The sequence below is a fragment of the Sebastes umbrosus genome, chromosome 17 (genome assembly GCF_015220745.1).
Source record: "Sebastes umbrosus isolate fSebUmb1 chromosome 17, fSebUmb1.pri, whole genome shotgun sequence".
NCBI lineage: Eukaryota > Metazoa > Chordata > Actinopteri > Perciformes > Sebastidae > Sebastes > Sebastes umbrosus.
In genome coordinates, this window is record NC_051285.1 from 9,456,568 (window position 1) to 9,484,216 (window position 27,649).

Here is a 27,649-nt window from a genome sequence, read left to right on the forward strand (position 1 = left end):
AACTCTATTATTGTTTCCAGCCAGTTTTAGCAACAAAACCAAGACTTGTGAGTCTAGTTGAACGTAGACTCAGAGCCTACAGGTGGATGTTATGGTGGAGGTGGGGCTTTTGAAATGCTATATGAATAAAAGCAATGACGGCAGCAGTCGCTGAAAGTGACAGCACACAGTAGCTTTTAGTAGCACTATTAGTTTGCTTTTCGAACATTTGTAATGACCAGTATTTATATAATGAAACTGAAAGCAACTGCTTTATTAATATAAAAAGAATGGGTGTCAGTTAAAATCGATTCATACAATATATCACATTATAATTCTCATTAGCCTCTTATTTGTGGTTTATCATAACTTTATGTAATAATCTTTGTTGTGTACTGTATGATTTATCTCTCTCTCTTTTTCCACTTTCCACTGTTTAGCCTCTCTTTAACAACATGTAAGTAGGGCTGTGAAGGCCAGCGGCCGTATTTGACGGCCGAGAGGCCGACACACAAGCAGACACTTGTTTTGCTGTTATTCTAAATATGACTCTCTCTCTCTCTCTCTCTCTCTCTCTCTCTCTCTCTGTGTCTGTCTGTTTTGTTTCTCTTTCACTCCTTTTAATATATTCTGAGTGGCAGAAGCTTACGCTGAATCAGTGCTAAAAGAGCGAAAACAAAAATAGCCACCACGCTTTTTCACTGCTGTTCCTGTGAGACTCTGATCAAGGAGGGGTAATTGTAGGTCTGTGTCTGTTTGCTCTGTTTGCTCGTGCCGGCAACAAGAGATGGAAGTGACGATGTCTGAAGTATGGCAAAATAGAAGCCAGATAATAAGGTGTCTGAAGTTTTGTCTGGTGGTTACGACGTTGCGTTGTTGAACTCTATAGCTGTGGCTCTCTTGCCCAGCTACTTTTTTCCTCTTCTGTCTCCACCTTCTTTATAACTGAATGAAAATGGGCTCGATGGGTACCCGCGAGTCTCCCCTCTACAGATATGCCCACTTTATGATAATCACATGCAGTTTTGGGCAAATCAGTACACTGACACACTGACAGCTGTTGTTGCCTGTTGGGCTTGAGTTTGTCATGTTATGATTTGAGCATAGTTTTTATGATAAATGCAGTATATGTGAGGGTTTCTGGACAAAGAAGTCATTGTTATGTGTTGTTAATTGATTTCCAATGATAAATATATACATACATTTGCATAAAGCAAGCATATTTGTCCACTCCCATGTTGATAAGATCAGAGTATTAAATACTTGACAAATCTCCCTTTTAAAATACATGTTGAACAGATAAAAAATGTGCGATAATCACGATTAACTATGGACAATCATTTGATTAATCGCGATTAAATATTTGAATCGATGCCAGCCTTACTTTACAGTTTTATTATTTTGTAAGCAGTTTATATTATTTTTTTATGGTATGTTTCTAGAGTTACTTTAATACTACAGTATTTTCTAATACAGCATATACAACTGATTTGATTTTACACAGTGCATAGGCTGCATTTAAATATCTATAATATAAAACTGCACCTCATAAATTAATCCATATAAGCAGGTGCTTCTTTTTCAACTTCAAAGCACATCACATTGCACAGCAAAAGCACCGTCACTTTCCACGCATTTTAACCAGTGGGGGTGGAAGTATGTGCATGTCTCAAAGCAAAGCAGCACAATACAGTGGTTTTCAGAAGGGCGTAGATACATCAATTGTAGAAATTGATGTTCCTTTGCACTCTATGCTTTCTTCATTTGATTTAGTGTGTACAGCGGGGCCATTGTTCTGCATATCTTACCATCTGACACATTGAGATATGCTAAGAACAACTCTTAAGGCATTAATCATAATGATACGAGTCAGAGAGAACTATCCTCAGACTTGGCTGCGTTGTGGGAACTTTTTTTTTTGTGGCTGCCACCCAGAATAGCACCTCCATACGAATTCACAGTTTTACTGAGTGACTGAATGATAGGCTCTAATGAGGTAGGAGATGTGTGAAAAATATTTCTTTTTCCACCGTTCCCTCTCTCTAGCTTTAGTTTTTTTTTATTCTGTCACTTTCTTTCTTTCACACACACACATGCGTGCACACTTCGACACCATCTCTCTCAATCACACACACACACACACACACACAGACATGCATACACAAATACTCCTACACCTCCAGAAATAGAGGCAGCAACAGTCTCACTGAATCTCTCAGCCCACATGTTGATAATGTCACCTTTTTCAGTGTTTCATTACCTTGTGCTAACAATCAGAGAACATCTCTCTCTCTTTCTCTCTCTCTCTCTCTCTCTCTCTCACTCTGTCTTTATTTCGGGATCAGTGGGATGTTTGAGAGGAACTGTCAGTCCATATAATTGCCGTAGTTACATTAATGGCGCCACACTGCAATTTCTCCATCGCATCTGGAGAGGAGAGAGAGTTTATGACGCATTAATGTCAGCACGCCGACTTGTAAACTGCACTCAGAGGAAATATCGGACAAAGGGGTTGAGGTTGAGCCATGGTTACAGATGTAGAGGGCTCCTCGACAATAACATCCTGTTGATCTTCATAACACTAACATCCACTGACATGCTCGCAAATCAGTTCTCAGAGAAGCTAGTGACACTTGCAAACGGTTTGATTTCATAAACGCTGATGTCTACAGTTGACTTACAGTACAATATGTCATAGAGAGACATAAAAAGGTAGATAAACTGAGTGTACCTTTGGCCGCGTACGTGTCCACAATTTCTCACAGACCTTGGGAAGACAAATGGTCACTGAACTGTCAGCTAACATTAGAAAAATGTACAGAAATGAACACGTCATATAGGTTGGTGCTGGAAAAGCATTTTACAAGATGTGCAGTTGCGTCTGGTTGTATATCCCCGAGCTGGCTGCAAGGGAGAACATTCACTGATCTGAAGGTGCGCTGCCAAGAAATCTTTGTAGGAATATATGCAGGGTAATAACCTGTCAGAGTTTAATAAACATGTCCTGCTAAATGGAATGAATATGAAGATGGCCCACTGTAATAAATGGCTCAATAATATTTGTGAGTGCAGTGTAGAAGCTATATGGAATTAATATCACATATTAGCATGACGCATTCAAACATCTGTGTGCTTCCTTTCGTAAGATAAAGAGGGATGCAGACGTAGGAGCAAGCATGATAGAAGTGTGCTAAATATAAACATAAGAGGCGAAGTGTTATCATGAAAATGTGTCTTTCATCACAAGCTCAAATAACCATACAAGAAAGAGCATTTACAACATTTATAAAACATAAAGACAGTATGAAAATACTAAAATAGAGCTCTTTCCCATTCTCAAACAGCTTGTTTATATATCTGTCATCAATAGATCAGGCGGTCTGTGATCAGTCTGCAAGGCTGCATATTTAAATGTCCACCGATCTTTACTATTTTAATGGGTGAAGTCAAAGCATTTGTGAACTCAAACTGGGTAATTGAGAGGAGTGAGCTCCGTTTGTAGAGCTCCTGATTTATTGAATATATGTCCTGCAAATCAATTTTGACATTAAAATGATTGAAAATAGTGATCTGACACTGTAGAAAATGTGTCCCTTCGGTAGAGAGATCTTGTGGCAAATCTGGTTTGCAAATTTCTATGAAATATTGATTACTTAAGTGCAAAAGAATGGAAGAGTGTTTACTCAACTTAAAATGTAGCTATTAGGGCTGTCAAATTTAATGTGATAATAACTCATTAACGCACATTTTTATTAATGCCACTAATTTCCTTAACATATTTACATAACTTGCGATTTTTAGGTTGTAGCAAGCTCAGTTTTAAAGCTAAAGTGAAGTTACTGGTATCATATGAAACTGCAAGACCTAAGGAATCTAATCATGTCGTGCTAACTTGACAGCTAGATTGTTGCAAAGGAGGCTAAATAACGCTCCAAACTTAAGCAAAATTTTGGCGAGGAAAATCTGGCATAGCCATTTTCAAAGGGGTCCCTTGACCTCTGACCTCAATATATGTGAATGAAAATGGGTTCTATGTGTACCCACAAGTCTCCCCATTACAGACATGCCCACTTTATGATAATCACATGCAGTTTTGGGCAAGTCATAGTCAAGTCAGCACACTGACACACTGACAGCTGTTCCTTTCTAATCATTTATTTTCATATTCTGTATATTGATAATGATAAATATTACTTTTATGAGGGACGTACAGTGTGTGCTTAGGGTAAACTAAGTGTATCCATAGAAAAAAACAAAACAGGAAAACATTTGAGCAAGAAACAAGTGAACAAAAGTCACTTTATTGCTGTCTGAAGCTTGAGTGGCAGTAGCGTACAGTCTCACGAGGTAGAATCAGTGTCCAGGAAAAGTATTTGAAGGAAAGCAACTCCGCAGTAGAACAGATGGTCAGTGAGATTTTAATGCCCAGGCCAAACTAAACTGTTGCACGTCGGTTGGCTAAATCTCAGGGTTATAATCAGTGTTATGTAAACTGACGAGTGAGAGCGCTGCTGCTGCTGTGCGGTCTGCCTCCGCTCAGTGGCCCCGCTCGCTCACTCGCATCCACAGCGCCGTTTGTGTGTGTGTATGTTTAGAGTGTGTTCACTAGCAGACGTCAGTGTGTTTAAGAGGGAGAGGAAGGGAAGAGCCAGTGTGGACGTAAACCAAGGAGGAAGGAGAAAGAGATGGAGGAACCAAGAGAGAGATCAAGGCCAGCAGGAAGAGAAATAAATGAATTAAGTGGAATTCAAATACATTTTTGTACAGAAGAGGCATTTGAGTATTTGCCTGCGAGTATGAGGCGTCAGTTAATCACAATACGTAGCACCCACCATGATGAAACCAATGTGTCAACAGAAGCATTTCCTCTAATGGCCACTAGAGGCTAGCTCCAAGAAGATCTATTGAAATGAGTAAGAAACCCCCCAATATAACCACGAGAGCTATAAAGAAAGTGTGTTTGGAGACTTCTTAATGTGAAGGCTAGACTGGGGCACCGTTTTAAAATGAGTAAAATTACATTGACATTGACCATTGATATTTAAAGCCCTGGTTAGTGGCAATAATAAACTGTACATTATTAATAGTTACACTGTTTATACAGAGTAATAAATTGATGCCAAAATAGACAAATTTAAATATTTTAACATGAAATAACATCAATAAATTCCCCCCATTTTTAACTCCAAATAGCCTTCAGCTATGGACAGATTATGAGGCAACAGGACCCTGGACACAGACATGTGAAAAGCCCTGTATCGCTCCTCCATAGAACCAAAACACCCAGACTGAAACAGATATGTCTGGTTTTGTGACTCATCTCAGCCCAGTTGCCAACAATGTTGGCATTGGACATTTCTGCAAACCAGGGGTGAGTTGAGTGTTGACGTTTTTGCATTCGTCTTTGCTGACGCCTTTTCACTCAGTTTGTCAAATGAGCGAAAAAGAGACACACACACCGGGCGGCCGAGAGTAGAGGTGGATGGGTCCAACTAACACAAAGCTTTCATCCAGGAGACCGCTATTTGTGTCCCGTGTTCACAACGTTCAGTGTCATTTTCACTGTACAAATGTAGTAGTTTTAAACCCAACCATGTAGTTCTTTCCTAAACCTTATAGTGGTTATGTTGCGTTGTTATGGTTGTTACATTATAATTTGAACACACACCATGATCTTTTTTCTAACCCTAATCAAGTAGTGTTGTTGCCTAAGCCTAACCAATCATTTCACAATGTTAACCACGTGGCAAGCGTGTGCGAGACTAATACAAAACTTATTTATGAAATGTATATTTGGTTCAGAAACGTCGCCATTCAATGTATCCGTGGTTTGCAGAGACATCCAATGCCAACATTTTTTCTGGCGACCGGGTTGCTCATTTTGTGTCTCTTTTGTAGTCATTTTGCATGTCTTGGTGGTCATAGTGTGTTCCTTTCAAGTTGTTTCGCATCCCTTTGTAGTCTTTTTGCTTCTCGCTTTGCATCTCTCTGTGGATAATTTCATTTTGCGCCCATTTTGCGTCCCTTCATGGTCTTTTTGTATCTCTTTATAGTCGTTTGATTGTCTTTCTAACAAGAAATGATAACAGTCACTTCATATAGTGGTTTGATCCAGGGGCCCCTGGGCCTGTAAAGCCAATTATCACCTCCTGACTCTGGTACCACTGCCCCTGGGTTTAGAGCAGTATATTGGTATGCTACACTAAAACACAGTGCTAGAAAGCTCCCTTTTTACATATCTGACCATAAATATGTAATGTATATCCACTAGCAGGTCACATACTCATGTTCAAATTGTCATGGGAGCTAATTAAGTGAATTGTGTCTTGAGTCCACTGAGATGATCTGTAACTGTACATATCAACGGCATCACAGGATGCTGTGGTGGAATTTACTAACAGTGAGTGGGAAACTACTGAATTGTATAACATGAAGAGGCAGTGTAGTTAAGATGTTGAATTGTCTCAAGGCATAGCAGTTTAAAAAATATAATAACAAGTGTTTCTTTCTCATTCTCCATGCGCTCTAACGTTCTATTCCTGTTGAATGTTAAGGTAGTTGATAAAAAGCATTAGAAAAGGAGTAACTATGTGAAAGAAGTAAAAGCTTGTGAGTGTTTATACACATGTATGTACAGTGTATACATGCACACACCTACGCAGTTCACAAACATACAAGTATGACAAATTGTCCCATTGTGTGTCATGGTGAACAGAAAATCAATGGGATGTATTTGGTGGTACAAAGATGCAGCAGAGAGACCTTCAAAGTCTTTATCTCAGGTTTGCACAGATACAGATATAGAGCTGAGCAGCGTTCTTCTTTTGATATTCATTCACATAGTGTTTATGGCGTTTCATTGGCAAACGGGAATATTTGAGTGTGAAAAGATCAACTGGTTGCTTAGTGCAGTAGTTGTCTGCAGAGATTTGCAGACTATCTCGAGCTTTAGCTTTGGATTTACCGTCTTATTTTGTCCTGCATTTGTGTGTGTGTTTGTGTACGCAAGTAGACGGATGTGGGTGTATGTGTTTATGTGTATGGTTGTAGCTAATTCCCAAGCCTTTAGCACAGTGTGGGATAAAAACGGATATTTGTGCACAACCCTTAATGTATGCATATGCATGCGTGTCTGTTAATGCATACACACAGGATTTGTTTGTATTTGCTTTTGCAAACACATCCTGTGTATTTGCATCAGATTTTGTAAAAGTACTGTTGTTACTGTGCAGATTACATGCTTAAGTTTATGTTATACTACTTACTTATTTATGTTGTGTAATGAAGCTGTATGATATACACTGGTAAATATTTTATTTTTTAGTAATTATTGATTTCTTAAGTAAGTAACCGTAATAAGCGGGATAATGTACAACTAACGGGTCATTGTTGTGAAATAAACTCCTTCAGGGCGATGCAACACCCCTCCGCATCGGCCACTGTACATAATCCCTTACTTATGTGTATGTACTGTATTAGTACAATACAATTGTATATGTGTGTCACATAATATATATGTATGTGACTGTGTTGATTTGTGGCTGTTGGAATAATTGTATTTATTTATTTCATTTATTTGTAAAGTACAATATTACATATATATTTTATATATAAATATGTTGTTTGTAATGCCATTAAAACCTACAAATGGAATTTTCCATCTTCTCTCAGTTCCACTGGGCAGCAGCTTACACAGAAAAACCTGATTTCCCAAATGCGGTGTGGCCAAAGGGTACAGTTCAATCTGTTATGGAAGATATTCTACAAAATGTAATGATGTTCTCAGACAAAGTGACATAATGGAGGAGAGAAGGGGCCATTCAATATCCTGTACCAGACTTACATTTGAATAATTGTCAGAACTCTAAAGATTGTCTCTAAAGTGGAGGGCACTATTGCAGTATAGTGAAACTGCAGTGACTTTTTTATATAAGGTTTTTAAAGGTACAATCTGCAGTACCCACCACTAAACTTTTAAACACCTACTCACACCTCTATAGTGATTGACAGGTCTTTAATACACAAGTAAACAACACCAGTTTATGCTTCCCTGTGCTGTTAAATGTTTGTTTACATCAGTAATGACTAGTTTCTCCAGCCTGCTGGTAGGCTGTAGCACAATACAAGATGTGGGATGGGATCATGTGATTCATAAACGCTGCGTGTCGGCAGCACTGATACAAAAATAATTCCTCATTTGTCTAAAATATGTTAAGCTGAACTTTAATGCCCTTTAATTATTTTACCATGTTTTGTTAAACTATATTTTGAGTCTAAAAAGATACCAAGATTTGAATACCTTAATACTTTTTTTTTGACAATACCTATGCCAATCCTTCTTGACATAAATGATTGGCTTTTTGTTCCAACAAGAAACATACCCATCATCATTTATAAGACAAAACTGATCAAACCACTGAGCAATCTTTACCGTAGATGTTGTACGATTATAGCAGTTCTGTATCTGTGTACACATAAACACATACATTTAGTAACATTCATACTGTATGTGAACACACAGTCTGTTTGTGTGTGAGTATACATGCAGGTACAAACATCCGTATTGGTATGTATATATGTGTGCATGTTAGCCAACATGAGCAAGCCTGAGTGGGTATGAATGTGAATGTGTGTGTGCACCTGTGCATGTGTGTGTTTAACGCTTGTCTTGGCCTTAAACGGCGAGTCAGAGGAGATGTCAGCTTACGGCTGATTGCAAAGAGCAGCTCGCAGACGGGAAAGCACTCTTTTGTCTTTTACAACACCCTGATTTATTTCTCAGGACGACTGATTGAGGCGAGTCGCCCTTAATGCTCTGCAGAAAGAGAACCACAGGCTGCAGCCACGGCGGCTGTGTGTCCACCAGGAAAACTGTTAGAAGCGCAGGTATACCCAGCACTTTGGTAGAATCAACTTCTGACAGTGCATTCACTGCTTCTTCATTCTCATTAGACTGTGAGTGTTTCTCCTGCTCTATGGGTAGCACCTTACTGAAAATGAGGTTCATCCACACCTGTGGATGGCCTCAATTAGCCCGCTCCGTCCAGATCGCATGGATGCGAGATAACGGATGAAACCAGGAGCTCGGCAGGAGGGAAATGAGACACTGTTAAGCAGCGGGCACCCAAGTCTGGGTTCAAGAGCTCAGAGCGGTAGCAGCATTTTTAACCCGCTGGCACTGTGAAATGCACAAGCCCAAGGGGGCGAAGAAAGGCAAGCACAAATCAAGCTTTACTGCAGTAATTGAAGTGAAGTACTGCACTTTGGGTTTATCTCTCTCTCTCTCTCTTGCTACAGCCTCAGTTGGAGGCCAGATGGGAGGCCTTCCTGCTGTTGCCTACTGGACAGAGAGTGGTCTGGAGCGACCTCTTCATCGAGGAGCTAACCGGAGCGACAACATACCTCTGTCTGTGAGCAGAGAGACTCACAGAAAGAGCCTCAGGTATCTCCAATCGAGTGACATCACATGCCAAATTAAGACATTCCTCCCTGTCGAGAGCTCTGATCCACTCCAAACACTCCAGATTTCTGCAATAATTGCATCGTTTGGCGATTGGATGGCGAGCACTTCTGTTCTGGAAACTGCTCAGAAACCCCCTTATTGTCAATCTATCTAGAAAGGCCATCTGTCCTCTGAATGCCCTAGGTCTTTAGTTTGTGGTTGTCAAGTTGCATGAGGCTGTGATTATCCTAGAGGTCACCACAGGTCATTTTATAAAGTGAGGTCAAATAAAATAAAAAAATGGTCTCACTACAATGGAATGGCTATTATGGAGACTAACATCATCACACATGAATACAATTAGGCTCATTGGATCCACAAGAGTCTCATCTTTACAGCGACACCCAAGTCTAGTTTCATATGATACATGCACATTTAACTGGAAAAAAAGGTCAACAAAACCTGCAGGGTCACACAAGTGCTCAAAGGACCACAAGTCAACAATCCTGGTGCTGTAAGTGCTGGACATAATGGGACACCACCAAGGAGCAAATGGTTGTGCACTCATGTGTGAGTGTGAATGACTTAAGGTTAAAAGGTCAAATGGACAAATACTAATACAGAAACACACAGACATGTCCCAAGATTGATTTTTCACCTGAGCAAAACACACATGGGCACACTCACACAACCCCACAAACACAGTGGCACAAATGTTAAGCGTGAACATGTAGAACAGGTGGCCTCGGGGTTACCACAAGACTCCGCTGCCACACATTGCTTCTGAATATCAATTCACCACAGCTTGGTGTACTTTATAAGTTTGTGTGAAACGGAACAAATGATCACCACATGATGGATGCAACAAACAGAAGGGATGGAGAGGGGTGGAGGGGGGTGTAGTCTGTCAATAGCCCTTCTTTTAAAATTCAAAAAGCACTGTTCACACAGAGTGATTATTTCTCCATAACCTGCACATCTCTCACCTAAATTACCGTCATCCATCTCTCTCCGTTTAGCCATGCGCACACATATCCACGCCTACACACACACACACACACACACCTTCCACTATCCACTCCCATCACCTGCCCAGAGATGGAGCTGCACCTTTTTTTTTTTGCCTGTCCTTATTACGCGTCTTAATTGATCACTTGTGCAGTGTGTTTTTGGTCTTTTTTGTTGCCCCCATAAAAAAGAAAATTCTCCAACTAAAGGTTATTAAAACGTGAGGAAGAGGAAGAGGAAGAGGAAGAGGAGGAGGAGGAGACGAGAGTCGTATATATACTTCTTTTTTTTTTTTTTTCCTCCTCTCCACTATCCGTCTCGCGAGCGCACAACCCGACGCGCACGCGGGCACGTGTTGGTTATGCATGCTCCCCGCACGTGCACGCGCGCGCACACAGACACTAGGCAAATCGAGTCACATGTAGCGCGCGGCGGCGGCGGCGGCGGCGTCTGCTGAGAGAAGATGAAGAAGAAGAAGAAGAAGCAGCTTGAAATGATACTCCGCTTGCATTACAATGACATTCGTTCTATATACAGGGAGGAGCTCGGAGGAGGCTGTGTGACGGGGTTTCTCTCGTGTTGTCATTATTATTAAAAAATGTGCGCGTGCACCTGCAGCATCAGGTTATGTATTGGGGATGAAATGTGAGCAGAGCGCATGAAGGAAGAGGGAGGAAGATGTCCAAATATTTGGGTTGATTTCTTGTCATTTTTGTGCATTATTTAATGATAGATGGATAGATAGATGTTTGAATACAGAGGCACATGTAAGCCCCTCATAACTAATCACGCACATGCACTACTTTAACCACGCGTGAGGAGGCAAACGCACACACCAAACACACACACTCAGAGGAAACGTTGCACTGCAGACCAGACTGACGTGACTATACACTGCCAGCTCACTCTGCTTTGCTGTGATGAAAATAAACCCCCCAGTCAAAAACTAAAAAAAATTAAAAAAAATGAGTTGCTCCATCTCTTTCCGAAAAAAAAAAAAAAAAAAAAAAAAAATCAACAGCTGGGATTTATAGGCTGCTTATGCAACCGTGAATTAACAACACTGATGTGGTCTAAAACTGTCCCTTGTTTTGCCTCTATATATATGCCTCCACTGCTGTAGTCCTCCGCTGATGAAAATGTCTTCTGATTTGTAGTTTTAACTTGAAATACGCAGATGACTACAAAAATATACGCCGGGTAAGGCTATCATCAGCCCAATTTTTTTTTTTTTTTTTTTTTTTTTTCCTACTTTACTCACATACTTACTTCCTCCATTTCAGATGCACGCAGCTCAGCGCTCCTCAGCGCCGTCCTCAGCTCTCAGTCTGGAGTGTGCGCGGCTGTATAGCAGCAGAATATTTGGCCGTAAACAGAGACGCGGTTGCTGTTTGTCTCGATGCGAAACGCAAAAGGCTTTTAGGAGACGGTGAGTGATTCGAGGAGGAGGATTTTGTGTTTTATTGCGGAGAAGGAGAGAGGCTCATCATTGCAGAGCTGGTGAGGGAACACGATTTTCTTAACATTTTTTGGAGGTGTCTTTTTCTTGCGCGTATCCGTGAATCCATTCCATCCTTTTTGTTTTGCTCCATCGTGATTATCCCTTTAATGAGATGGTGAGATCTTCTTTTGATGCATGCCTATTGTATCTCCTTGGAAAAAATCACGTACAGTATAGGAGTCAGGGGAGCGAGACAGAGAGAGAAAATTGCGATGAAAAAACAAGGGAGTTGAAAATGTAAGAGGATTTTTTTTTTTTTTTTTTATTTAGCAGCCACTGAAAAGAGAGATTAGGGACGACAGGGGCAAGTTAAATTGTGCTGCATATAAAATGGGCGGGCTATAGTCTTTATATTGCACAGCCTATTCCAAAATGAAACCCTTGGACACTTTATTTTTGGTGCCATTTTATTTTGGATACACCTTTTGGCACACAGAGCGAGATTTATTAGTTTAGCAGATTTGTGTGTGTGTTGTGTTGCTGCTGCTGCTGCTGCTGCTGACAGACTGTGAGAGAGAGTTGAACTCACTATACAGCACCACCACCACCACCAATGAACAGTGAGAGAGAGAGAAACCTGCGCATATCGTCAGCAGCCGCTTCTCCAAAGCCTCCGAGCTAGAATTCGTCAGATCTGAGATCACAAGAGGATTTTTTTTTCTCATGCAGTCAGTCCGGCTAGAAAAAGATATTCTGAAAAAAAAAGTTTGAGGATATATAGCCAGAGGGACACCGAATATACCCCCCTCGACTCATCTGCTGTAAGTGATTTTTCTCCATTTTTTTAGCCATCGCCTGGCACAAGAAAGAGGATTGAGAGAGAGAGAGAGAGGAGAGAGAGGAGCAACACTCGGATTTTAGAGAGAAAGGATGTGTTGCTGGACTAGAATCGAAGACGAGTTTTATTGGGTGAGATAGAGGAGAGTTTGCCGTCGAAATTGGCACCGTTTAACGCGTATTTTTACGACAAAACTAGAGCGCGTTTTGGTGCCAGTGTGGTTTCAGCACCACGGACAGCGCTCCGACTAAAAAAACAGCATCAGCGCACATTTGCTTAATTACTCCGCCACGCACGAACTGGATCGCCATGCATGCATTCAGACCAACCTTTGCAGGGATGCCAGTTGCATGCTAAATGTCTACCATAGGCTCCGATATATGATATAGTATATAGGGGTGACATTTCCCATCTGAATAACTTAGAAAGTGTGCTTGTGTGCGGGGATTTTCTCCTTCCTCCAGTCGTTAATCTGCATCAGCTTTGTCAAATCCTTGTCAACCAAAAGGATTTATTTTTATTTCATTTTTTTTTTTTTTGTAGCAGACTACTATCCATCCGCTTCACACCTTGGAACATCAAGTAGCAAGGGTATATTGTCTTTCTACGTGGCTTCACTGTGTGGTCGTGTGTGTGTGTGAAATACTGGCTTGGAGATAAGTAAGTAATTGGTCCTCTCTTCAGTGGACACATCATCGATTATGCCTTCCAAAAAATGGGACATTTGTGTTTTGCATGCACAGTAGAGCAGGCTAATTGCTTACATACTTTATGACCCGGCTGACATCATAGCTCAGTGATTGAGGAGGAGGAGGAGGAGGAAGAAGAAGCAAATGCTCTTATTTTTAGGGGTTGGATTCGGTTTGATATTGCGGTATTGCGCGTTTCACATTGCAGAGGGAGGCTGTTGCACAGGTGCTATACGAGCTCACACACTGCTGGGGGTGTTATTATGTGCTCGATGATGTGCTGCCTTGTTATTTCGTCTTAATTCTTATGCGCTATACAGATGCAGCCATATATGCGTGTGTTAAGCTGAGCGTCAGTTATGAAAGTCGTATTTCCACTGGGGGTCCCTTTTCTGATCATCCTCCCTAGTATGCTGGAGATTCGGTTTCCTCACATAGTTTCAGGGTGGAGAATATGTCTCTGTCAGTGTGACACATCATTTATTATATGATTTGAGGGGGTGCAAGTGGCATGTGATGGCCCAATGCATGTGGCAGGGGCCATTTGGTTTGATTCATTGTGCTGTCAGTGAATCTGTAAGAGATGTTAAGAAGAAGCCTCATCTCTGTATAGCCTCCACTTCCATGTTGGCTGTTGTTTTTTTTAGCACATCTTCATGTTTGCGATGACATGTTTTGGGTTAATGGTTGGACCATTGGCTCACATGGCTTGGTAATGATGGTGATGATGATGGTGATGTTCATTCTCTCTCTCTCTCTCTCTCTCTCTTTCTTTCTCTTTGACCTCCAGCATTGAAAGGTCCTCATATTGCAACTATGTGTGGACGGAGCAGGACGGCCTTTCTGTGTCTGTGGGCTTGCTTGCTTGTGGCCAACAGCGTGCTGGTTGGGAAAAGGTAAGAACACAACTTTAACCTCAATTTTTCAAATATGTGAAAGCAAAAAAATGTCACTCACTCTGTTCATGTGACTTGGTTTTGAAGCCTTTTATACGTAGTGTTTTGAGACAAACGCTCAATGGATTCTAAATTTTGCCCATATGATCGAGATATTATACTGCAGTTGCAAATAGTGACATTTGGAGGGCAAACTGTGAAGAACCCACACAGCATTGGGCAAAATATTGAATGCACTTTTGTAGAAGAAGCCTTTAAATGTTGGTCTCAGTGCTCGCCAAATGGTCAACTGGTAAATATATCAGTAAATCAGTCAGGGGGCAAACAGTAGTACACCTGCTGAGCTTAAATTCCTGCCTATTGCTTGGATTACTGGGTTCCACCCTTACAGAGCATATAGTCACCGTGGTTGTAACTGGGGCATCCCCACAGGACACCTCCATGCTTGTAATTGCATATAGAGGCAATAAGACGTGCAACACCGAGAGAGGAGATGGGGGAACCAAAATAGCCACTTATCCATTTTACCACGGTGTTACACTTGATTTGGTTCACTAGCCTTGTGGGACTACATCTACATTCCCAGCTTTCAGCTGTGTACAGTAGATGATGTGTGGGATATTTGGCACAGATCCGGGCACATGTGTTTCTGACAGTGGCTGCGGGGAGAGTAGGGTCGATGCACAGACACACTTCTCAATGTCAACACCGAGGTGTCGAATGTCACCTAACACGAAGAGAGAAAGAGAGGGAATGATTGGATAAGAGGTGGCAGCGATTTGATCCACTGTCATGTGTCTGCAGCTGCATTAATTCCCACGTGATTTGAAATGCTGGCCAGCCATTCAAGTGTAGCATACCTTCAAAACATTCCAATATGACTCCACTCCTTGGATGAATGTGGATAACTTTGACATTGAACCCTACAGTGAATAAACACGCGGACAAGTTACGGTTACAAATAGAAAATGTATTAGCTGTTGCAACTGCATGAGATCATCATCCCATTGTGGTTCTCCTGGAGAATCCTGGAGAGACTCGGGAGATCAGTCTTTTCTGCTTGGTTGAATAATTCAGCAGAACTGTCACAGGCGGTTGACTTGAACGGCGATGTCTTGAGATGGTCCAGCTTGCTTCTCTCTCAGTGACACTATGGAAAACACACACACACACATGCACGCAGCGTACAGTACGTTGCAGCTCGCACGCCCCTGAGCACATGCAAGAAGGAACGCGTGCTATTTTAAAATGCGCCGCAATACGTCATTAATGCAAGCTGATTTGATCTAACTGATTAATCACGGCAGTGGGCTGAGGTTTGAGATGCACTGCAGGGTTTGATTTACTGGGTTTGATGTGCTGTATGTCGAGCACATTAGAGAAAATGTAAAAGTAGTGATTACTTCACTGAGGAGCTGTCACTGCAAACTGCAAAGCAATTATCACCCAAAGATTTACTGTATAATCCAGTCCCCCTCTTTTGAAGTCAAATACAGAATCACACACACACACACACACGCACACACACTGGTACACACCTTGGGGGATTTCAACAAGACACGGTAATCAGGAAGACCTCGCACTCTGCTACAGTATGTTGCCAACGAAAGAAATTGCCTTATAATTAGATATCCGAGTGACGAGGGAGGAAGAGAGAGCGAAAGAGAAGGAGAGGGACGTACAGTAAAATGGAGAAAGAGAGAAAGACAGAGAGACATTGGCAGAGTGTGAACGGCACTGTTGCTGTTCAGATGACCTGTAGATGGGGATGGTGTACAATGTTTTATGAGGAAGTGGCCCCTGGCTGATAAACATGTGTATTCTTCCACATCACCTTTCTTCTCTCCATTTTCTTTTCTTTTCCTTGACATACAACCCTAACACCCGAAACCCCACCCACCCCCAACCCCCACCACCCATAATTTCCACATACACTGCAAAAAATGTCCATCTTAAAAGAAAGGCGTGCCATATTGTTCCATCCATTCCTTATACGTTGACTAATGTGGTTTTCTATGCGGTTGAGATGACAAATTTGACTTGAATCAAGGAAAAATATAGCAAACTATCATTAAAAAAAAAATGCAAGATCAAAAAATCATTCCATTGGATAGATTCTTTCTTTTATTTCAACAGAAAAAAGTATTTCTTCCACTGGTTATTAATAGGGCTGTGTATTGGCAAGAATTTGGCGATACGATACGTATCGCGATACAGGGGGTTCCGATTCAATAAATCACGATACTGTAAGGAAGGCGATATAACGCAATTTTTTAAATCTAGTTTTAGGAAAACCGTCATATAAAGAACACACCACCATATGCATAAAATTGGAGTAATTTTTGTATGCAATCAGAACAGTGGGATTTGCATTTATCACAGTCCCTGTAACATCCAGCATACACTGAGAGGACACATCTCTTTGCCAATGCAAAAGTATTGACTGAGTTAATCTTTGCATGTAAACTATTAATTAAAAATCGATACAGTGGTTTTGAGAATCCATACAGTATCACAAAATGTAATATCGCGATACTCGATATTTTCTCACACCCCTAATTATTAATGACTTGTAAAGATGGATTTTTCCCTCGTTGAGTATATTTTGATTATTGGTGAACTTAAACGAGACACCCTGGCTTGTTTTCTCTGTTGGTGGAGACGATAACAGGAGGACTGTAACCCTAGGAGCAGACCTAAAACTTCTTCAATGTCTCGCTCTGATTTGGCAAATTGGAAATGCCTAAATCAATGTGGAAAGTAGGAATATTAATCAGTGAGAGAAGAGGAGATTGTGTTTTATTTTAGCCTCAACTGACGTCCCATGGATGCAATTTCTGCTTCCTGTATTTATACATAATTGGCTTCCCAGACCTGAACAAAACAGATTAATTATTGTTTTGAATGTGAGCATTTCCAAGCTGTTACCTCCAAGACTGACGCAAAAACAAAATTGCTCATCACAGTTTTATACAGTTTTTAATGCTGGCTTTGGTTTTCAGAGGGTTCTTTTTTTTATTTTGGCAGATAGAAGAAGGACGCTTGCGAATTAATAAGGGAAATTGGTGGCAGAGAGATGCGCATTAACCCTTTTATACAAATCCGTGTGTGACGCGGTCGAATGCCGCATCCTTATTTAGAAAGCAGAAATGTTTAGCAGCTCACGTTCAAAGCTGGAGGATCTGCCTCAATCCCACGGCTTTGAACATGTCTCTCTGAAACGCCCCTCCCCAGTTTCACTTCACAATTTCTTCACCTTTTCCCAACCTCGCTCTTCTGCCTTTCATCTCCCCCCTCCTCCTCCTCCATCTTTTTTTTCTCTCTTTTCTTTGTCTTTTCTTTGGAGCTTTCCTCGCACGTCTCCCCAGACGCCACTCTCCCTCCGGCCATCCCTCCTACTTGTCCTTCCCTCCCGTTGCAGGTCCCTGCTAAATAATCTTGATGACCTCTCCCTCTCCTTGGAGCCGTTCAGCTTGCAGAGCTCATTTTCCAAACACTTGCTGTTTATTTAGCATGCAATCAAACCAAATGCTATTGGCATAAAAAAGAAAGAGAGAATGATTGCTTAGAGGCATACATTGTGAGAGACTGATTATCATCACACATGCAAACATGAATATGCACACAATCTTGCATATGGGCGTAGACCCTGAGCCTACTGTGCATGCGTGCATCGACTGTAGGTATGCAAACACATGCACACTTCCTGTCGCATCCCGCCTTTATGCGATATAATTAAGGGCTGTATTCCTGATTATGAGTGCGTTGAAATATTTATGCGTGGAGATGCTGCAAACTCTGCTCTTACAATCACTGGTTGTGACTGTTTTTCGGCATCGCTCTGAGCATTTTGTTTCATGTTGTTCAAAGAGCACATTCAGCAAGGACTTTGTGGTCTAAAAGACCATATTAAGGTATAAATAATGGATAATGATTTCTCTATTCTCTTTCTCTCTGTGACATTGTGCCTACAGTACATGTGTGTGTGTGTGTGTGTTCGCACACACGTGTGTTCTGCATGCCCAGTATCAAATAACACAAGCTACACTTTCTAAAGGGATGATGCAGGATAATGGAATAGTTTGCTTTCCAATCCATCTCTTAACAATCACTTGGTTATATCAATATGATATAAAACCTTATGGTCACACACTGTGTATTGTAAATTGGCAATGACGGGGAAATGCAGGTTCTGCGATTGTCATGCAGGATTTGAGTTTTCTTGTTTTTCACAATGCAGTCTGCGTCGACCGAGTACTTCAGCAGAGCCATCTTCTCGCTAACTAAAGAGAAGAGATTTGTTTTTGCCTTTCATATATGATTCATATTCAGGGTATGCTCTTACTATTTTGGCAGTTTGGACTGTGGTTTTGGAGTCTAACTTTAAATCTTCTTCTTCTTCTTTGCTTTGTTAGCGCTGGGCAGAACGGCATGACAGATGAACAGAAAGATAACACTACAGTGTTCACCAAGATCTTAGACAGCCTTCTGGATGGCTACGACAATCGCCTCCGGCCAGGACTGGGAGGTCAGTAAACCCAAGCCATTGAATGTCTTTTGTCCCTCACAGTGACTGTTTGAATCTTTTTTTGCAAATATGCAAATATCATCTGAAAGACTTGCTTACTCTCCACATGACTCCACATAGTAATATCCATGTGACTCAATCTTATAGAGGTGGTTTTGCTTTCAGTGTCAGATTCTGAGTGTGATAATTAAGAATACAAGAACTCATTCTTCACCTGCTGCTTTTGTGAAACAGTGAATTCTCATAAAGCCAGCACTTCTTCTAATATAACACAGCGAATGACATTTTATTGTGTGGGCTGCTGTTCACTCCATTGTCAACTGTCCATTGTTAGAGAGAAAGAGATGGAGAGAAACAAAATGGCAGAGAGACTGCATGAGAGACAAATCCAGAAATGGAAAAGGAGAGAAATATAGAGAAAGAAACGGGGAGTTAAAAGAGAAACGGGAGAGCGATAATGTGAGAATTGGTGTGTGAAGGACACTGAGGATCGCACAGTGTGATGCAGCAGGCATCAAACAGACCGACAGGCGAATAAAACTAGAAGTTCAGCAGCCGAGGGGGAAGAAATTATGGATTATGATGGGTATCATTCATAAATCATGGCTGTCATATTTCAGATTCAGAATCAAAAGGAACACACACACATAGCCTCTGCCACCTCCTCCAATTGAATCCCCAGTGGACCCATTTAAAGCTATCAGTATTATGGGACCAGAGTGGCATATTTTCAGTAACACAGCAATGCGCAAATTTATGAAGAGATTGAACCACTGTCCGGGTAATGGAGCTGACACTGAAACCAATACCAGCAGAAATGGTTATCGACATCCAAAATGAGCATTTTTATGGTGGTGTATTTTTTCTCCAATTTGTGTGTGTGTGTGTGTTAAAAATAACGCTGAATAGATTGAATGGATCAGAAGCTATAGCCAGGTGGTCTTGTATTAACAGGTAGTTAGGGGGTAATGAATGCCACTGATAGTCACTCACTCTGGCAATTTCCTGCTTCAACAGAGCGTGTAACTGAAGTCAAGACTGACATTTTCGTGACTAGTATTGGGCCCGTTTCGGACCATGACATGGTAAGACTCTTTCCGCCTCTGTAAATGTCACTAGCTTCCCTCCCCCCCTTGTCCCTGTTCCTCCACCCTCACCCCCTGTCTTCTAACCTCTCTGGGCACACAATGTGACTAAACTGTAAAATAATTATTAATTTGACGATTCATTCCATTAACTCCTGATGTGTTAATAAAACTGTCACATGTGTGAAATGTATTTTCTGGTGCGTGGTCAAGTAATCCCGCTCTACGTAAATGCCACCCCTGCTCGGAAATATATGGCTGCATGTGACTTTTATGTGGATGTTGAAATATGCTGTGAACTCCGACCTCAAACTATTTGTTTTGGGATATTTAAGTGGGGGTAGGCAGTATATTTTTGGCATCATTGGGCACAAATCCTTTCAGCATATTGTAATTCAAGTTCTCTGAGAGATAACTAGACTTCCGGCACCTCTTCATGGCTCTGTTTTCAGGTTTTAAAAAATATCTAGTCCATGACGGGAGACTTTAATCAATCACAGGTCATTTCAGAGAGAGAGAGCGTTCCTATTGGCTGTGTTCCGGCTGGTGGGCGGTGCTTGGTATTTCCTCAACTGATCTCAACATAGCTGCCGGGTCACAAACTTTCTAATTTTACAGCTAAATAGTGCATAACAGTAACAGAATATTGATTCATATTTGATCAGCGCTGTCTAGTTTGACCATTTGATCGGAGTTCGCGAGTGATTGACAGCTGCTCAGAGACAGCAAGGCTCCAGTTTGGCTCTGATTGGTTGTTTTTCCTCCGCTCTGTGAGATCTTGCAGATGCCATTAGAAGCACCGATGGACACAGAGGCACATGATTTTTTTCAGATTACCTGTCTCATGCACTACTGTCAGGATATAGTGACCGTTTTATATTTGCTCCATAGTATGTTCTCCAAGAATAGCCTCAATTGGAGATAGAGTATTCATAATTCAGAACTATATCCATGCTGATATGTCTTTGCTGAAAAAAACATTTTATGGATATTGAGATCTCTTTCACTCCTGAAATGTAATCTAATTGCAGCAAACATGGCTTTTATATCATTCATTGCTGTGATTTGTAAGGTCAAGCTGTTGGTGCATCCCATTTTGATGATTCGACAGCGACAACAACAAAAAAATGGTTACATTAATATCAAATTAAAATGCAACATCCACATATGAGTCATCACATTTGTGGTTTCTTTCTTCAATACGCTACCTAAAAACAAAAAAAGCCGTGGGCTGTTCAAACATGAGCATCTGATCTTTACTCTGTGCACTGGAAACCAATTAATCTCATCCAAATGTCTCACTGGCTCTCTTTTACCACTTGGGGGGAAAAAAAGACTCCTGTTATCTGCACGTGAAGTGTTGTACTCCATTTGACGTAATCTGAGTTAATTGCGCCGGCTGACATGCGGGGCCAGGACTATTTTGCGGCTGTGTTAAGGCCAGAAGGAAGAGCTGAAGAACATTTTCTCCATCTCCATCTCTGGCGTCACCCTATCCCCCCACCCCCTCTATTACCTTGAAGCTCTGTTTCAGCTCGCACTAATTATCTTACGTGGGCCATGTGGAAATAGGGGGGAGAAGAGAACAAAAAAACAGGCTGCGCTGTAATTTTTAGAGGCTCCGTTTTTTACTCTGCCGGGCAGTCATGTGGAGCCATTAGAATCTGCTCTCAGCTAGAGTCATTAGCCTCCTTCAAAATGAAATGTCCTCTTAATTTTGTGTCCAGCGCCTCCTTTTTGTGCCCAATGCAATTTAGATTACTGAGCGAAGAAGTTTCCCCCAAAGATAAATGCAAACAATGATCATCCTTGGCACTTACCTAACAATGCAATGCCAAATGACCAAATGCTAAATGATGTTCCATTTGCATACAGCGCATTAAAATGCCCAGACCGTAATTAGGTGAAAAATTGAATGAAAGAAAATGGAAAAGACACATAATACTAATCGAGAACAATTACTATACTTAACAACAGAGGCATTCTTTTAGAAAGAAAACACCAGCCAGAGAACCATGCACCTCCGTCCACTAGATCCTCCCTTTATTTCGCCAAAGCCTTTAACATGAAGAGACAGCTACCAGCAGGGAAACTAGGCCAAGACCACCATAAGAAAGTCAAAGTGACACAAGGGGGAGAAAAAGGAAAAAAGTGAGAACAAGAAAAGGGTAAAAAATAAGGTTGGATTACTCAGCATCTTCCCCAAGCCAGCTTTAGACAATGGAGGTGGAAAGAAAACAGCTACAGGGTTGGGTTATTCTGTTTTTGTCTTCCCGCTTGACTTGTGTGTCTCTCTACCTCCCATCGTCCACCTGTAGGAGTACACCATTGATGTCTTCTTCAGACAGAGCTGGAAGGATGAAAGGTTAAAGTTTAAAGGCCCCATGGCCGTGCTGCGTCTCAACAACCTGATGGCCAGCAAGATCTGGACCCCTGACACTTTCTTCCACAACGGCAAGAAGTCGGTGGCTCACAACATGACCATGCCCAACAAGCTGCTGCGAATCACAGAGGAAGGCACGCTGCTGTACACCATGAGGTAGGCTGACTATAGTTCCACACCGCTGCGGTAAAGGCTCTCAGAACGAGCAAGAGACTAAAATGTTTTTGAGCTGACACTGAAATATTGTAACATTACTCAAACTGAAGTGCATTTGTTGGGGAGCGTTTTCAGCTGTGGATTTACACACATTTGGTGAACTTGATGGCACCAGAATGGTGTATGTGGAATTGACTCGTGATATATTTCAGTGCCCGCGGTCATGGGAATGAAGGAACATGTCACCCAGTCCAACAGTGTGGTTTATTGATGTGTTGATGGAGATCTGAGCCACAGAGTCTCTAGCTACAGACAGTACTTATAGTAAGATCAATTGATTGTCGGTTTTGGTCACAGTTTCTAATAATGGCATTTGTTGTCATTAGGAATGAAATAGAAAATTACCAGCTTTATCTTTTTAGCTATTAAATGAAACATTGTATAGAGTAACTTTTATGAGTTGCATAGCTTCTACCCTGTTTCAGGCTAGTGGAAAGAAGACATCCAAAATACACATTTAGGTGTTTATTTTACTACCTTGTCTATTTGCGTCTGTAGATTTCTCCTAAATTTGCCAAAAAGTTAACATTAGATAATGCCACATTTGCATATTTAAACATTTCAGAAAACTTGAAAAACAAACATACATATCTTTAAAAGGCCATTTTCTCAAAATGAGTTGAAATCTCCACTTCAGTAGCGCTTACATACACCAAACCAAGATTTTTAGAGAGCGGTTTCTTCTGGATCTGATTATAAAACATTTTATTCCTAAAAACTTGATTTGATTTGAATTTTTTTATGGATGTTGACAGTAATCGTCTGATTGATGGAGTGTTGAAAAGAGATAATAATCCATAATTCCCTCTGTTAAAACCTTTGACTCTAATGTCAACAAAATGAAACAAGAATTTTGAACCTGGCTTTATCCAATATTCATATTTCTGCTCGGGAAATGTATGAAAATTAGCACATATTTGATAAGATAAGGCCTCATTTGCATATTTAAATAAACAATTACAGAAAACTTGTAATTCAAAAAATAATTGTCTTATTTTAACTAATCAACTGGGGAAGTTTCGTGGCGATATCTATTATTTAAAATGTTAACCCTATTCACCTGTAGTGTCTCCCCTTAACTGTGAATACACACATTACTCTACTTTATAGGGTAACATATACGGTAACATTTCTATTTCTATATATTTATTTATTTATTGTTCTTTAGAGATTATAGTCAGCCATTTATAACTTCTCTATACCACATACATTTTCATTGCAATTTGTCATTTTTCCATTGTGGTGTTCACCAGGAAAAATAAAACAGTTTTATCCTGTCATGATTTATCACTTTGGGGATGCTACCTGACAGTTGCGAGCAGGAAGATAAGGTGTACGACCGGCTGAGCTGAGTTCAGAACCTGAGTCGTGGCACCTCGGTAGTGGCCCTTCAGCGGGGATGCGGGTAAATAAAAGCCTGAAAGACGGCGCGAACTTTGACGCACGCCGCAGAGTGATGCTAATGTGAGATGTCTAAGGCGAGGATTGTAAAACATTTGTTTTAACATGTTTACTAGCAGGGGGAGGGGGTAGAGGCGGAGCCCATATTGCTGTCACAGATGAGCGAGATGAGGGATGGATGGGAGATTAGTGTGTCACGGGTGGCCTGACGTGCTGTTTTTCACCAAGCTGTCAGGAAATAGAAACCCACAGCTCAGGGAACTGGAGCGTTTCTGTTGGTTTGGGGGAAAGGAGCTGCAGTTTGACAGTGTTTGGTGCTGAGGAAATGGAAAATGTGGCACCACATGTTCCTGGTGCCACACTGTACTGATTCCTCTGGTCGTCTTGCTCACCCCTCCACCATCACTGCAATATCATTTTTCATGCATTTTCCTAAGAATGTCCAGCAACACGTAACGCAAGTGTTAATTTCCACTCGTTACATGCATACAGTCTTTTAAAAATAAACTTATTTTTTCACAGGAAACAACTTGCTTAGGTTTAGGCAACACAACTACTCAGTTGGGTTTAGGAAAATATCGTGGTTTGAGTTAAAATAGCTCCAGAAGTGACGTAATTTAAGTACAGAAGTTATGTGACAAACAAATCAACGTTGACTTCTGGTTTCACATTGGGTACGAATGCCGGTTTCCTGGGTGAAAGTCTGGTGTTTTTTTACCCACCCTTCCACCCCGACCTCCTCCCTACGTGGCATTTCTCGCTCTTTAGTTCACGATTACGTGGATTACATACGAATTGATTTTGTGTGATACATACGAGGTATAGCTACGAGCAGTGTATGAGAGCCAATTAGACTGTTGTAGGCGTCATCAGTCGCTATAAGCCCCATAGATGTGGTTCAATAGGGGCCTACTACACCCAATAGTAGGTTTTATCATCTACTCACATAGTAGATCACCGAAAGAAGTTATAAAAGAACACAACAGCGACCTGTAGCAACCGTAGTAATTATGACAGCAGCAGAAGCGGAAGTGAGGCGCTGTAGTATAGACAGCGTGAAAGTAGTTGGAGACAATGGATAAGAAACAAAACACAGGGTTTTCACCCAAGGGACGGGAATTTGCATCCTGTGTGAAACCAACAGTGTGTACTTGTTATATTGTTTGTAGTTATTTTAACCCAAAACACAATGTTTTTCCCTGAACTTATCTGTTTTTTTGTTGCCTAAACCGAAAGAATCCTTTTTGTTTGTGTTCAAAATGTAAGTTTCATTCAGTTTAACAACGTGTTAGAACGTGTTGCTTTTAAGGTTCACTTTTACAACATAGTAGATGTAGCAATCCCCTACGACCCACATGGTGCGTATAGCGACAGATAACGCCTATTTAATGGCCTGATAACAGTTGAATCAGGTGTGTATGAGAACAGCCTGAGCTCTGTCACTGTTATTTCTTCCTTCCTGTTTTTGCCACAATCTGTGTTTTTCCTTATTTCCTTGCTTTTTTTTTCTCTAATTTTCTATCCATGTCTGTATGAATCTCTCTAGGCTCACTGTAAGAGCAGAATGTCCCATGCACCTGGAAGACTTCCCTATGGATGCCCATGCTTGTCCGCTGAAGTTTGGCAGCTGTAAGTGGCCTCTGCTCTCACACGCAACCTCACATGCATGCACATAAATGCACACCGACACACATGCCTCTCTGACACGCCGTCACTACCTCATCCAACTGGAAGCGCGACCCCTGCACCAGCTCCCGATAAGGGATGTCAGTGTGGTAACAGCTGTTCCCCCGGAGGAACTGTCCGCCAAGGCCCCCCTCTGGTCCCCCCATTCAACCCTGCCAGGCCCTGCAAGACCCTGCAAGACCCTGGCAGGCGAGCAGCGCACAGACCTGTGTTTATCCAAGGCAGCACTCTTTGTAACGTTTCCAGAGCATCACACCAGCTGCTCACCGCTGACAGCTACCCCTACCCGTCATCAACCTCAAGAAGACATAACAAGAGATGGAGTGATGGAGGGTTGGAGACAAGAATAGAGAAGAACTAGGGAGGATAAAAACATAGAGTGGGGGAGGAGCGAAAGCAATCAAAAATGCAGCAAAAGTGAAAAAGATAGAGAAGTGAACGTCACACTGTCTCTGTGCCATTCCTCAGACAGCTGCACAGCGTGAGTGAGAGGACCGAGCCTCAACCCCCCCTTTGTATTGAACTCACTCCCTAAATATTTCAGTGATGAGCTCTCTTCCTTATGCTGCAGTCTGCAGTGGAGCCATCCCTTCCTCTGCAGTGGTCGAGCCACACTGCAGCTTTGACAGGTTGGGTGGCCCGAGGCAAGAAAAGACTGACTTGGCTGTTTTAAGGTCATGTTGTCCTGTTTGTTTGTTTTCTTACGTTTAGAGACGACACGACGTGACGCGACATCACATCACATCATACGTTAAAATGCTGAACTCGTTTGAAAAGGGGACGACAAAATATGAGACGGGATGAGCTTAAAAAGATTAAAACAGCGGAGATGAGGTTAGCAGACGTTCTAACAAGGTGAAAGAAAATAATATGCTTAAATAGCAAATGAGACAAGACAGGCAGAATTGAGATGACAGCAGACTAGACGAGATGAGAGAAGACAACTGAGATGAGGTAAAACAAAACCAGAGGATTTGAGTGGAAGACCTCGTTCCCGATTTTTTTTTTTTCGCAACTGGCATCCCTAGCAACTCCAGAAATATAACCTGCAAGGCAACACGTGACAACAGACAACCAGCAGCGAAATAATTTATAACTTTGCGCTCCGTCCGTCCCTCTTAGATGCCTACACTCGAGCAGAGGTGGTGTACGTGTGGACCAGAGGAGCTGCCCAGTCTGTGGTGGTGGCAGAGGATGGGTCCAGATTAAACCAGTACGATCTGATGGGGCAGAGTGTGGACTCTGGTGTGGTGCTGTCCAGCACAGGTAGGTTTCAGTTTGGTCACAGTATGTTCTGAATGATACAGTTTACTGTGAAATAAATACATGTCTTTAGGGGAAATTTAACATTTTAACTGGGCAGTCAATCGACTAAAATATTTAATCGCGATTAAATCACACATTTTTTATGTGTTCAAAATGTACTTCAAAGGGAGATTTGTCAAGTATTAAATATTTATCAACATAGGATTGGGCAAATATGATTGCTTTATGCAAATGTATGTATATATTTATTATGGGAAATCAATTAAGAACACAAAGCAATGACAATTATTGTCCAGAAACCCTCACAAGTTACATTTAGCATAAAAAAATATACTCAAATCATAAAATGGCGAACTCAAGCCCAACAGGCCAGTTTTTCCTCGCCAAAATTTAGCCTAAGTTTGGAGCGTTATTTAGCCTCCTTCATGACAAGCTACTATGACATGGCTGGTACCAATGGATTCCTTAGGTTTTTATAGTTTCATATAACTCCACCTATCTTCATTCTAGCATTACAACTGAGCTCACTACAACCTAAAAATCGCAAGTTGTGTTAATGCGTTAAAGATATTATCATCATATATCGCGTTGACATTGACAGCCCGAATTTTAAATTCACTAATTTGACATATTTAATGTTCACACTACCCAGTCCAAGCTAAATACAATACATAGCCCTCTTCATGGCTCACTCAGTCTTAGTCATATTTCATCACTGGTCTGAAACTGCTAATTTTGACACAGCTGCATCAGTTCATCCGCATCTTCGGTGGCATCACTTTGTCTCTTTA

The 27,649-nt window shown here is 41.4% G+C and overlaps 1 protein-coding gene across 7 annotated transcripts in view; it reads left to right on the forward strand.

The window, feature by feature from the left end:
- gabra1 (gamma-aminobutyric acid type A receptor subunit alpha1) overlaps positions 1-27,649 on the forward strand; it is a 61,649-nt gene that overhangs the window by 11,975 nt on the left and 22,025 nt on the right. Inside the window, exons 1-7 of one of the 7 annotated variants that reach the window (XM_037747809.1) lie at positions 11,470-11,858; positions 14,188-14,293; positions 18,709-18,821; positions 19,839-19,906; positions 22,225-22,445; positions 25,453-25,535; positions 26,715-26,858. In XM_037747809.1, coding sequence (XP_037603737.1) covers positions 14,214-14,293; positions 18,709-18,821; positions 19,839-19,906; positions 22,225-22,445; positions 25,453-25,535; positions 26,715-26,858 — 709 coding nt within the window. In that variant the 5' untranslated portion in view covers positions 11,470-11,858; positions 14,188-14,213. Of the gene's footprint in view, positions 1-11,469; positions 11,930-12,012; positions 12,046-12,336; positions 12,692-12,820; positions 12,840-12,893; positions 13,300-14,187; positions 14,294-18,708; positions 18,822-19,838; positions 19,907-22,224; positions 22,446-25,452; positions 25,536-26,714; positions 26,859-27,649 lie in introns of those variants that run through there. The other 6 variants (XM_037747808.1, XM_037747810.1, XM_037747811.1 and 3 more) reach the window with 6 other exon arrangements.